The 13354-nt window shown below is 42.1% G+C and overlaps 1 protein-coding gene across 1 annotated transcript in view; it reads left to right on the forward strand.

Annotated features, from left to right (window-relative positions):
- The window catches only part of pip5k1ca (phosphatidylinositol-4-phosphate 5-kinase, type I, gamma a), a 48414-nt gene that overhangs the window by 23387 nt on the left and 11673 nt on the right, over positions 1-13354 (forward strand). The window contains exons 6-15 of the mRNA XM_041934674.1: positions 692-844; positions 4371-4670; positions 5462-5670; positions 6996-7079; positions 7336-7384; positions 10162-10246; positions 10612-10773; positions 11164-11305; positions 11555-11587; positions 11876-11995. Of these exons, the coding sequence (XP_041790608.1) occupies positions 692-844; positions 4371-4670; positions 5462-5670; positions 6996-7079; positions 7336-7384; positions 10162-10246; positions 10612-10773; positions 11164-11305; positions 11555-11587; positions 11876-11995 (1337 nt within the window). The remainder of the gene's footprint in view (positions 1-691; positions 845-4370; positions 4671-5461; positions 5671-6995; positions 7080-7335; positions 7385-10161; positions 10247-10611; positions 10774-11163; positions 11306-11554; positions 11588-11875; positions 11996-13354) is intronic.

The following is a 13354-nucleotide window of genomic DNA, read 5'->3' on the forward strand; positions in this document are numbered from 1 at the left end:
CTACTTAATACAGTACTTGGATTAAGCTGTTTTGGCATGCATTGCTTGAGAACTGATTCGTTTTGTGGTTTACTTTCTAGCAGGAGAGCCACATTAATGAGTTTTTTCTGGTTCACTCTTATCTTTTATATCACTGTGGTCATAGTATACCCTTGTTGCTTTCTTCTACTCTTTTTTGGAGCTGTTGAGCTGCTTTTGCACAGAATTAGATTCAGATGGTAGAAAATTAACACAGTTAGTTTTCCTGGAGAAACTGTGAAAAATGAGTATTTGGTCCATTGTCTCTTAAATAACAAATGTGTAGAAAAGATGTGCCTGCCGGAGGGAACATCTTTGGCATGTGAGACCCAACTGGATTTACTCATGTGCAGATAATTTCCACAAAGTCTATAATGGCCATAGCTTGATTAAGGACTAAGATGAATACAGTTTGAACATTATGCACCTTAATGGTATCTAACTATTTTTATCTGGCTAAAGGTAGTCAGAAATGTCTTTTTCAGAGTGTTTGGTTAATAACAGGATATGAGTGTGTGGTGTGGATGTAAGTGTTGTGCTAGGCTAATAGGCTAGGCTAATTGTAGGCTAATACACAATATCAGATTGTTTTTGTAATTGTCAGTCTGTTGAAGGTTTTCTTTGTTTTGATCAGTATTTCTCTGTTCTCGTTTGTGTTTTTACATTTTGACAGTACTCCCTATGTAATGAGCCTCTGATCGAGCTGTCCAATCCTGGAGCGAGTGGCTCTGTCTTCTATCTTACGAAGGACGACGAGTTCATCATCAAGACTGTGATGCACAAGGAGGCTGAATTCTTACAGAAACTGCTGCCTGGATACTACATGGTAAGTGTGTGTGAAAAAAACTCCATCTCAGAGTGTAATGTCACAGTTAGATGAGAGCTAAATGGGAAATCAAATAGGCTGACCCAGTGAGCCTGAACACTTGCTTTCAGGTTCCGTAGTTTTCCTCACACATGCATGGTAAATGAATATTTCTCATGCTCACGAATGTACGTGCTCAAGCAAACAGATTCATGAAGGTGGAGAAGTCTGTCAGTGTTATGGTATCTCGGTCCGAAGAGGCCACTGCACACATGCATCACGCACACTTTCAGTTAAATGCCGATCTCCCTAGCGTTCCTTTTTTGAGGCGTATTTTTAGATCTTAGGTTTATGTAAGACCCTGGAAATCTCTCCGAGCGTGACATCCTTTTTGTATTAAAACGGACATAACAGCTCTGTGATCTCTGACTGAAACCTCTGGCCATGCGGTTTCATAAGAGACTGGCCGGTGTATTTTAACAGTATCCCCTCCCACCCTCTCCACAGTCTGCAGGTTCATTCTGAATGAACTCACCCAGCAACAGCTCCATGTATGTCCATGCTACCATTCCAGCCTCTTTAAGGTTCACAGCCTACAGCCTTGTGTTTATTCGTATCCCGACAGCCGTGGCCAAAGACCACTGCAGGAATTCATTTAATCATTTGGGGACGTTGTAGGCTCGGCACATTTACTTGATGTGACCTTTTCCATTTTGGTTGCGCTCTGAAGCATTTTTGCAGGTATAATTGGTCTGAGAAAGAGGTTTAATGAAGGTTTAATGAAGGTTTAATGAAGGTAGAGAGATTCAGGCTCATGTAGCATAGCTGTAGCCAGAGGCCAGAGCAGGTGAAGTGAGGGAATATTACAGATAAACAGGCAAATCAAACCCATGCAAAGATGACACAGCATGAAAGCTACACAACATAACATAATGTAAATGGATGCAATTTTATGGTATCACAGAAACATCGACATCAAAATGTGAAGAACAAAGTATAAACCAGCAAAGCACTGCACGTGTAAGAGCAAAATGTAGTTTCACGCGTACGACCTCATCTGTATTTAGCAAACATAACAACAGACATCATGTAGGCAGCCATTGGTGCAGCACCACATGTCTTCCACAGCTGACTGGCTGATGGTAGTGGGCTGGCTGAGGAGTCTGGCTCTCGGCAGCATACAGATCACAGTGATGTAACGCCCCACTGCTGCCACTTCTCTCTCCTCTGTGTGTTCTCTCCTTCCATTATACGCCTGGACTTTCCATCTTCTCTCACGTTTTAAGGCGTTATCAATCTCCCTGCTGCTGTGACACTCTCAGTGTAATTTATTTTCCTTTATCTCTGGCTGTGCCCCGTGTTTTTAATCCACCCTTTCTCCCTCTGCCTTTCTTTCACGCTCATATTTGCTCTCCATCCCTCTCTCCTCTCCCTCACGTGTCTGTGTTGTTGGCTCGTCACTGCTCTGCCCTCTTAACATTGACAGAAGGATCGTGTGTGGCTGAGGGCAGAGGATGCTCTCTCTCTCTGCAGCCTCTCTCAATCATTTTGCTGCTCTCTCGACCAGTTTCTCTCATCTGAAGGTCGTTCACACAGTGCCTTACAAATGCTGGTGCCTTTTAGCCTCACTTCCACACTCATCCTTCATCTGCTCCTTTTTCTTTCTCCACTTGAAGTCATTGCTACCCTAAGTGTGTTATCGCTATATGGACTACGGCTCTCTCTCTTTCTCCCTCTCTGTCTCTCTCGCTCTCTCTCTCTTTTCCTTCTCATTGCTCTAATGGGACCAAGTTGGCCCAGGTCCCAAGGTCAAAGCAGGTTTTTAACTGAGCAGCTAGACTAACCTCATTTGTTTGAATTGACTACTGAAATATTCAGCACAGATTGGTAATTGAGGGGACAGTCTTGTTGTAGTGACTTTACCTGTAGTCACTGAGGTGGCAGTTAGGTGTCTCTGCTCGTTTTTATGATGATCCATTTATTGTAAACAGTTGCAGGTATCGTTCCGTACATGCATAGTTTCCTATAAACCATACTTATACGACCGGAAAACACATTCACCAGCTCGACACGGCGTTTTAGCACGGTCGAAACTGTTCGGCTTCCCGCTCCAAACTACACACCGCCTTCATTCATTAACAGGTATATATGCAGCCCACTCCCTATGAAGGACAACCACGTGGCTCCTAAAGCCACACCCACACAGTCATACCGACTCTAGTAGTATAACTTTATTTTGATAACGTAAACAACAATAAAAATAAAAATAAAAGCATACAGGTATACATGCATACATACATAGCAATACATACATAGTACCTATATAAATAATAAGAATCATAAGGAATCATAAGGAAATAAGTGCACATTAAAAAAAAAAAAAAAAACAAAAATCAAAGCAATCATATTTTGGCTCCAACACTTGTATTGAGTAACGACACAAGCATGTAAAAAAAAAATAAAAGGTTTTTGCTTAAGTACTATTTAAAATATTTGGCCATGTTTAAGTTAAGTGAATTTGGACAAGCAGTATATGTAGATTAGGTGCCTTCTCAAATAATGCTTCACCTTTGTTTTAGTCATTTCTGGTGCACTTCATTCCTACACTGTGTCATTGGACTGTAACAATTATTTTCATCACTTGTTCTCTAATAATTAATTCTTTCGTTAAAAAAGTTGACAAAAACAAGTAAAAATGCCTGTCACAGTTACCTAAATCCGAGGTGATGTCCTCAAATTGCTATCAGTTGCTCCCACAATGCATATTTATATAACATGGATGTGACATGTTTTTTCAGTACTCCAAGAGAAAGTTATGGTGGCTTGTGAAGGGGCATTGATTTCACACAAAATCCAATCTAGGTTTTCTCATTTTAGTGCATTTTTTGAAACTGGGTTTAAAATTTGGATTATGCTGTCTCCACCACTTTCTCTGCAGTCCCTGTTTAATTCTAGTTAGATGCACTGTGGCTGGATTCTACCCAGACGAGACAGAAATGTAATCACAGTTTGAGCCTAACCACTTCCATGTTTCATAGCACTGTGAGTAAGATCTTGATTTGTGTTTGTTATGAAATGCCTCCCGGTGTGAACTGTTGCCAGAGTGTGTGTACACTGAGAATTGTGGTGTGTTTATCAATTAACTGTTTGCAGAACATGAATCACCTATCCTATTGCTCATGTATTTCTCCCACAAAGTCCCACGAAATGAAACATTTTTCTGTGTTGTCACCTGGGTGCCTGGGTGTCTTGTATTTTCCGGGCTATCTTTGCAGACCAGAGAAGCATTTTCATATATTTTATGTTAAAAGTGCCAACCTTTTCTCTTCCTGTCTTCTTGCTCTTGGGCATTTAGAAAGATTCAATCGTATTAAATGTGATCATACATTTTGTGGTGACCCAGGCAACCTTTCCCCACATAAATGTCAGTTAAACTCCTCGAATAATTTCCCTATAATGTTAAGTCCTGCCTCAACATTCTTTTTAAGAAGCAGAAACCAATTTATGAGTCCATTAAAAATGTGTTTTCTTTTGCACTCTTCTCCAGAACTTGAATCAAAACCCCCGCACTCTGCTGCCCAAGTTTTTCGGCCTCTACTGTGTCCAGTCGGGTGGGAAGAACATCCGCGTGGTGGTGATGAACAATGTCCTTCCCCGCGTAGTTCGCATGCACCTCAAGTACGACCTGAAGGGCTCCACCTACAAGAGGCGAGCGTCCAAGAAGGAAAGAGAGAAGGCCAGACCCACTTTCAAAGACCTGGACTTCATGCAAGACCTGCAGGACGGACTGATGCTGGACCAGGACACTTACAATGCACTGGTCAAGACCCTACAGAGAGACTGCCTGGTGAGTTAGATTGAGGCAGAGGGAAGAGGGAGACAACACATTAAAGCTGCCATGTGAAAGCTCTGCTTCAATTTTATGTTGAGATAGATAGGGAGGAGGGAAACCAGCTTAGGGGGAGATGGCAAGGGTGGTTTACTGATTCTGAAGGAGGATCCACATAACACCCTGATCAAGAGTCTCCAGAGAGAGAGAGAAAGGCAGTTATGGTCTGAGGGAAGGATTAGAGGGATGATAGAAGGAAGGATAAAGTGATGCCATAATGCAGCGTCTCGAGGGGAAGAGGGAGTAGAAAGTCCACAAAAGGAAAGGAAGTATTCGTATGGTGCCCTGATTAATAATAGAGAACTGTGGATGGAGGGAGGAAGGATTGAAGAAGGCAGAGAAAGAAAAAGCCATTTATGAGAGTGTTTGGCATTCCCGGGGTCCCTCACTATAAATTAGAGCTTTGTTACGAGCAAGAGGTTTAACAAGGTGTCTGGTCTGGTAGCAGGCCTGCCCTTGTCTTGTAAATCACCACCTCATGTTTACTTTTATGGTGCATGTGCTTTGGAGGGAGTATATGTGCACACACTGGCTATGTTATACATTGTTTATTAATGTGTGCTTGTGCATCACAGTGTGTAGCTCAGTATCTTCCCCATAGCATTAACTTCCCCAGTGTTACTGCTCTCATTCCCTCTGGTGCTGACACTGTTATGCACTCCGGATAAAAGCTTTCACTCTGAATTAAACGTCACATGTCTGTCAATCACTCCACACTTAGACCTGTCTGTATGTGTCTTTGTGCTCAGGTGCTGGAAAGCTTTAAGATCATGGACTACAGTCTGCTGCTCGGGGTTCACAACATGGACCAGGCAGAGAGGGAGAGGCAGATGGAGGGCTCCCAGGGCGGCAGTGATGAGAAGAGGCCAGTGGCCCAGCAGAAGGCCCTATACTCCACAGCCATGGAGTCCATCCAGGGAGGAGCTGCTTGCGGAGGGTCCATCGACACTGACGACACGTGAGTTTAGCCAGAGAGGCAAGAGACCGTTGGCAATGAGCTGGGTGATAAATATGACTGCTGATACTTAAAAAGGGGAGTGCATGCCTCAGACTTCCATGCCATAATAATGATAATAAATAAAGTGTAATATACATTAACGATAATATGTTTTTATTTGTTAGCTGTTATGCAATTACTTTGACCTGCTACTCTTTTACTGCCGCTTCACTCTTCCTCTTCAGGTCTTTTTTTAAGAAGGCTTCTTCAATGTGTTCTTATGAAACAATTCCCACTTATTCTAAAATTTACACTTCATCTGACAACACAACAACAACTGACACTTCACATCCTCGCAGTACTTCAACTTCAACTGGTATTTAAAACCCTTTCAGTAGTGGAACTGACCCTGCAAAACCCTTCCTGTACTTCGACTGACCCCTCAAACCCTTTCAGTGCAACAACTGACCCTTCAAACCCTTTCAGTGGTTCAACTTCAACTGGCACTTCAAGCCCTTTCAGTACTGCAACTGACCCTTCAAACCGTTTCAGTCCAACAACTGACACTTCAAACCCTTTCAGTGTTTCAACTTTAATTGAACCGTCAAACGCTTTAAGTTCTTCAACTGACATTTTAACTGATTTGAATTGAATTTGAACTCTGATACAATATTTCACAAGTAAACAATTTTTTAGACACTTTAACACATTTACAGTATTAACAACCGCACTGCAAGTGGGCAAACATTCCTTCAGAGAAAACAATCTCCTGGTCTAAAAAGACAACAAGCTTATAAAACAAGGCCTGAGAAAATATTTAAAGGTCACACCAAAGCAGGTTGTTCCACTTTCGAGTGACCCTGAGCGCAAACAGTCAGTAGTGTCGTGCCAGAAGATCTCAGTCTGTGCTAAGGTTCAGTGTGGGTTAAAAGGTTGGCACTTCAGCTAGAGGCTTAAACCTGCTGTTATGATTTTGACTGTGGCGCGAGTGAAGGAAGTTGCTTTCATCTAAGGTAGATTAAATAGCATGAAGGGGAAAACAGTCTGAATGCAAATACAAGAGTGCTGCTGACTTTAAATCTAGCCATCTAACTGGGACTTACAATTAGGTGGTTCTTAGCTTGAGGCAAACAATTAAATTATAGCATTTTGTGATTCAAAATAAGGCTGGAAAACGCAGAAAACTTTGAAGACTTCCTGTAGCTGCTTCATTATAAAAGCCTTAATCTGTTCTCTTCTGTTTTGACTGTGAGTTGCCTGCAGGAAGTGTTGACATTAAAAGCATCCAGATGCACAGAACTCGTGACTTTCTTTTTATTTCAGTTTAATTTTGGTTCTCATTTTAGGATGGGCGGTATCCCGGCTGTGAATGGCAAAGGAGAGAGACTTCTTCTCTATATCGGAATCATTGACATCCTGCAGTCTTACAGGTGATCATCGCATTACATGTGGTCACCACTAGTCATTAGCTATATATCTTACAGTGTGACACAGGCTGGAGATGGAGTCATTTAACTATATGAACATACTGTGTACCCATTAAGTGAAACAACTTAATCACTACAGACAGCACATTTAAGGTCCTCAGCCTACAGGCATGTTGCTTATATTATTTGCCTATGACCCTGATATGTAAGACATGTTAAACATCACTGCATTAAATCATGTTTCTCTTTGTTTCCGCAGGCTAATCAAGAAACTGGAGCACACATGGAAGGCTTTGGTTCATGACGGGGTGAGTTTTTAATAGCTTCTCACATAGAGACACAGCCAGACACTGACTGTTTTATTTGTCTTAACTCTCTCCATCTTATGTTGTATTATCGTATTATCCAGACACGGGACTGGTTTTGTTTACATAAAGTCTCTTTGGAGACTACACAAAAGAACGACAGTTACATTTGGCGAGCACAAGACCCCATAAACAATAGCCTCAAGCTTTTTTTGTTTTCTATGGGTACCTTTATTAGCTTCAAGTTTGGCAAACTTCATTGTTTTGAAGAACAGCCTTTTGTTGGTCTTTCTGTGTGTATTTTCCGTCAACTTGTCTCTTCCCTGATCAGTTCATTTCAATCTTTCAACATGTGCAGCTAGGACTGTTTATGTAGCTGAATGATAGCCTCCCATTCAAGTAGCTCTGCTCTCTCTGAACTTCACACAGTTATTAAAGACATTACAGCAAACAGGTCTATTTAGACACATGTCTGTGTGTGTTTGTGTATTAAAGCTTATTAGGAGTCAGCTTTAAGCAGAGCTATAGATTACTCACATGCAAATTATATGCAGTGGTGGACAAAGTATTTAGATTCTTTATTTAAGTAAAATTACTAATACCACTCGGCAAAGTACTCCACTACAAGTAAAAGTCCTGCATTAAAAATTGTAATCTGAAAAGCAACTAATAGCTAAAGCTGTCAGACAAATGTAGTGGAGTAGAAGTATGAAGTTTCATAAACTGAAAATACTCACTTAAAGTAGAAGTACTTCAAGTCTATACTGAAGTGCAGTACTTGAGTATATGTACTTAGTTACATTCCACCACTGATTACATACAGCCATTGAGGTAATGTTTTAATACAGCTGTTAACTCCATACACATGGAGTTTTTTGGGTTTTGCTCATATTACAGTAAGTCACCTTTATGAACAGTCAGCCTTTACTGTAGTGTGAGTAACTGAGAGAGAGACACACAGTGCCGTGTGAACCGCTCCCTCCTAATGACATGGAAAAAGCTTTTTCGTTTTTTTCTATTTTATTACATGGATGACTGTTTGTGTGTTTTGTGAAATAATCCCTGTCCATCGGTAAAATGTCATGACCACGTAAAGTTTTAGAATAAACAAGTCCTGAGGCATGAAGATTCGCAGCTCGTACTAACTTATAACATTATGTAAAGCATGCTGGCTGGTCTGATTTCACTATTTAAGAGTCAACAGCCTTTGTTGCATAAATGTGTCTCAAGCTTGCAAATCATTTCAGGATCCCCCCACAGTAGGATAAGCAAAAGGATACATACAACAACTACATTCGCATAAGAATTACTCACTAGAATGAATCACTTAATTGCTCACATTTTGTGGATACCTCATTTTGGTCAGACTATGTTTACATTCAGGGATAGTATGAGTGGCCTCACTCTCTTTTCGCTCCATCACCTCCAGATCTCTCAGCTGTAAACCACCTCACTTCTCTTCAACTGCTCTGGGGTTTACACTATACATCAGAGAGACTCAACTAACTGTGTTAAATGACAGGAGGCCCAGGCTCAGTTAATGAATAAACATTAATATTTATCAGGTAAAATGAATAAAAATTGAAAGGCCATGTTTCATTTCAAAATGAACTGACTTATGTATGTACTTACAAGGATTGACACCAAGTGTGTAAGCCAGGTAAATCTAATATTTTACTGCATTTAATAGCTGCAACTGCATTTTAGTCGACAGCTTATCCAACATTAAACGTAGCTGGAACCTCTTCCATCACACAATCACTCATTTGTTGGAATGATTCATAAACATAAACCATAAACATAAACTGCTCCAACCGGAGACAGAACAAATATCATATTTAAGCTTTTTTTAGTGTGAAACACACATTTATGGGATCAGGATTATCCTCATTTCTGCACAATTTTGTTCCTCTTGAGCTGATAGTTGTCTTCCTCTGCAAAGCTCATGTCTGAACTAACTGCATCTCAGCCTAACAGCCTAATTTATCCCATCATACAAAACTGGCATATCTGTCCCTCTGTGCAGCTCTGACTAATTGGTGTAAACAAACCAAAAAAAATCCCAGTGTGAATCAGTTTATTTTCATTGTGAATTAGGAAACGGTCAGCAGGCCACCCGGCACCCTATCGTGACCGCCAAATGGGCTGTAAGTTTGAGTATCACTGCTGTACGTCATCATCAGAATGTTCTCAAGATAGAATGAGTCCTACCAGTAGTCTCGCTCCTTACTCACTCCACTCTCCCACTCTGAAACACACTCATACGCAACATATATGTGGGAGAGCAAGCATCCCGGTGGCAGCCTTCTGTGCGTCACTGTTGCTGATGATAATGGATACTCCTCGCTCTCTCTTTCTTACACACAGTTGGCTCATAGGTGGATGCCTTCAAAGATGTTACTCACAGCGAAGTCCGGTGATGCGGATGCAAAAAGCTAATAATAACCGAACTGCTGTTCCTCGGCTTCCACGGCCTCCTCAATCCCTGCCAGTCTAAACCAAACACCAAGTGTCATCTGTCAGTCTGCTGGCAGAATGAGCTCAGTCTGCTGCAACATAAATAATGAAGAGACGTGTCTGTAGCCTTGTCGGACTGTGTTTCTGCCTGCCATTTGTCTTTTTTTTTGTATGTGTCGTTCTGTCTGGTTTGACCCAGAGAAGAAGAATTACTGAAATGGGACACTATAGGATCTAATTGACAGTTAATCTACGGAGAGCTCTTGTTTGATCGTTTTATTCATGCACTGTTTGTCTCATTAATCTCTCCGTGTCTCCCTCAGGACACTGTATCAGTCCACCGGCCAGGCTTCTATGCTGATAGGTTCTTCAAGTTCATGAGCAGCACGGTTTTCAAGAAGAGCTCCTGTGAGTTCAGCTTTCATGAATACACTGCCTTACATAGTCAGTTGGAAGAGCCACAGACGCAAAAGTCAGATGCCAGGCTTTTGTCTCTTTTACTGCCGAGCCTTGACAGGAATATCAGATACAGTCCCTTAATGCCTTATTAGGTGCTGGTCCATGTCATGTGAGAGTCTAACATCAATTTAATCCTTGTGCAGTTTTCCTTTTCATCCCTTTCCAATGATTTTAACACAGAAACAATTTATTATCATGAAGCAGGGGGACTAATCATTTTAAAAACTTAAACTTAATGTTTTGTTTTGACTGCAAAGTATTCCATATCACATGCCCATATTTTCTTGAATGTGTTAATGTGCATTGTCCCTCAGCTCTGAAGTCGTCTCCATCCAAGAAGGGTCGCGTGTCGTTGACGGTGCCTAAGTGCGCTGGCCCTGGTGCAGCCTGGTCAGCCAGCCAGCTGCCCTCCGAGAGAGACGAGAATATCTACGACCTGAGAGGAGCCCGCAGCTTCCCAACACTGGAGGATGAGGGTAAAAAACACTTGTACTCTGCTGCAATGTAGCGACTTAACGCAAGATTAGCAGGCACAGGTGATAGATTTTACCAGAATTTAACATCTGCCAGTGATTGTGGAGTATTGAGGGTTAGAGAGTTTTGACGTGGACTGCTGGCAGCTTCTGTCTGCATGACATGAAAATGTTTCAGAGTCTACTTTTGTAATTAGTAACACTACTGATCAATCCACCCCTGATAAAAAACAGGCTTGTAGCTGTTGCCATGGGAAACAAAAGGCTAGGCAAGCAGAACAACACTTCAATTATAAGTGCTTGAAAAATAGAAAACGAACAGGCTCCAGCTCTCTCAATAATAATACAGTCTGAAAAATAACACGTGTGTGTCTCTCACTCTGTCTCTTACAGGGCGTCCAGATCTTCTTCCATGTACTCCTCCGTCATTTGAGGAGGCCACCACAGCATCAATTGCCACCACTCTCTCTTCCACCACCTCTCTGTCCATCCCAGAGAGGTCCCCCTCTGACACAGCCGAGCACCCCCGCTACAGGTGCTAAAACACATGCAAACACTTTGAAACACTTGAGTCACCCTGTGCAGTCTGAGCCCTGTTGCTACCAAATCACCAGACATTTACTTCTATTTAGTTCTACCAGTGTTTTGTTAAACAGAGCACATCCATATTATGGGTTCAGTAGTTTGACATTTTTAAGAGCCACACCAATGTGTTGTTGCATGTTAGCTGGCTGCTGCAGTTCTCATATACAGCTTGTACTGACACTATGTCCTCTGTCTCCAGGAGGCACACCCAGTCTCTCAGCCATGACGGAAGGTGAGTCAGGAGTATGAATGCTACTTTCACTTCATAAACCTTTTTCAGCAGGATTAACAGAACTGTTTTTACAGACTTTTGAGGGTTGCTAGCTTCATGTTTTCACAGCATTACACATTTCTGGGTGTGGTGAGTGGGTAGAAGAGAAAATGTGAGGTCAGCCTTTTGGTCAGCGTGTTTATGAGTGGGCCCATTCTTCCTGTTGCTAAGATGTAGTTGTGTTTGTTTTTCACACGTGTTTCATTTCCTCTCTGCGTGTTATTTTGTGTGTGTTATGCTTGTGTCCAGGACCCAGGAGGAGCTGCGTGTGCGTGAGGAGGATCAGCAGACCATCACAGTGGAGGTGGAGCTGAAGAGACACGACAGCGAGCCCACCATCTCTGTTCCACAGCCTTCACCTGAAACCAGGTACATCAACAGCACGACGGCACACACTCACTGATGAAATCACACTAATGTGTAAAAACTGTCAGATTTAGTCTGATCTATTGGCTAAAAATATTCAAAAGCACATGTGAAGGGTGGTAATAGTATCAGATCCCTAGATCACCCTAAAACACAGCAACTCTCCATAATGTTAAATATAAATATATCCATATACACCAAATAGATGGTAATAAACGTTTGTGTGCTTTTACTGTAATGATGGCACAAAGAGTTCCATCACATGCTCTCTGTGACCCTGCACAGAATAGATAAGCTGCAGAGCTGTAATGAGTCCTTCATGACCCCGATCATCAATGTGACTCAGCTTGATGACATTCTATAAATAACCTGCTGCGTGTCTCACCTGAGCTCAACCAGCTGTGGAATTAGCACACCTCACCTGTCTTAAACACACACATAGTTTCGAACATGGCATACATATAAACACTAAAAGCAGATTGGCCCATTTGTATGTAGGACTCTGGGGTCCCCTTTTTTGGGAAGCTAAATGCCACAGGCACTGTGTGGAGCAGACTTAACAAGATCAAGTTATGAGAGAGTGTGCACATGCATGTAAATTTGTGCTCTGCGTATGAGCAGTGCATGTTTGCTAATGGGGTGACATTGTGAGGCAGACACAGAGGGCCATGACATGGGGGAAACAGCCAGTAGAAGTAGGTCAGTGGGGCAGCTAGCCTGCAGGCATGGGGCTGCTCCCATATATCTGGAATGACCTATTACTTTGCATATTCTAATCTGTTTTTTAATTACAGTTAATTGGTTTGGCAGTATTTGAAAAGCGAAAATCACATAGAAAAACACTTTTTGTGGCAGTGAGGCTCACACTTACTCAGGTTAGGTCAGTGAGGATCAGGGTGTGATTGTGCAGGGAAACCAACTGAATAATTGGGTCTGATGCTGAGAAGGCGATGGCTAGACATATGGCCCAGGGGTCTGGAAGGAGTCGGCGGGGGGAGAGAGGGGAGTGGTGAGGGCAGCTGAGACAGCGACAGGCGACTGAATTAACCATCTGACTGAGCCTACTCTTCCGGGCTGCCTCTAACTCACCTACAGCTGGAGAAATGGTTGGATGGGTGTGAGAAGAGAGAGATGGAGCGGAGAAATGGGAATGGGAGACTAATTAGTGGAGAAAGCCACAAAGAGAAGATGAGTAGAAACTAAAGAGTAATGTGTGAAGAAAAGGGGAGAGAAAAACAAATGTATAGAAAGAACAGCAGCAAATGATGTTCAGAGAGACGATGATACAGGGTATGAACAGTTTTGCAAAGATATATCTAAATTAATTAAGAGATGGGGTGACAGAGAGACTTTCTGCATGGC

The sequence above is a fragment of the Chelmon rostratus genome, chromosome 4, assembly GCF_017976325.1.
Source record: "Chelmon rostratus isolate fCheRos1 chromosome 4, fCheRos1.pri, whole genome shotgun sequence".
NCBI lineage: Eukaryota > Metazoa > Chordata > Actinopteri > Chaetodontiformes > Chaetodontidae > Chelmon > Chelmon rostratus.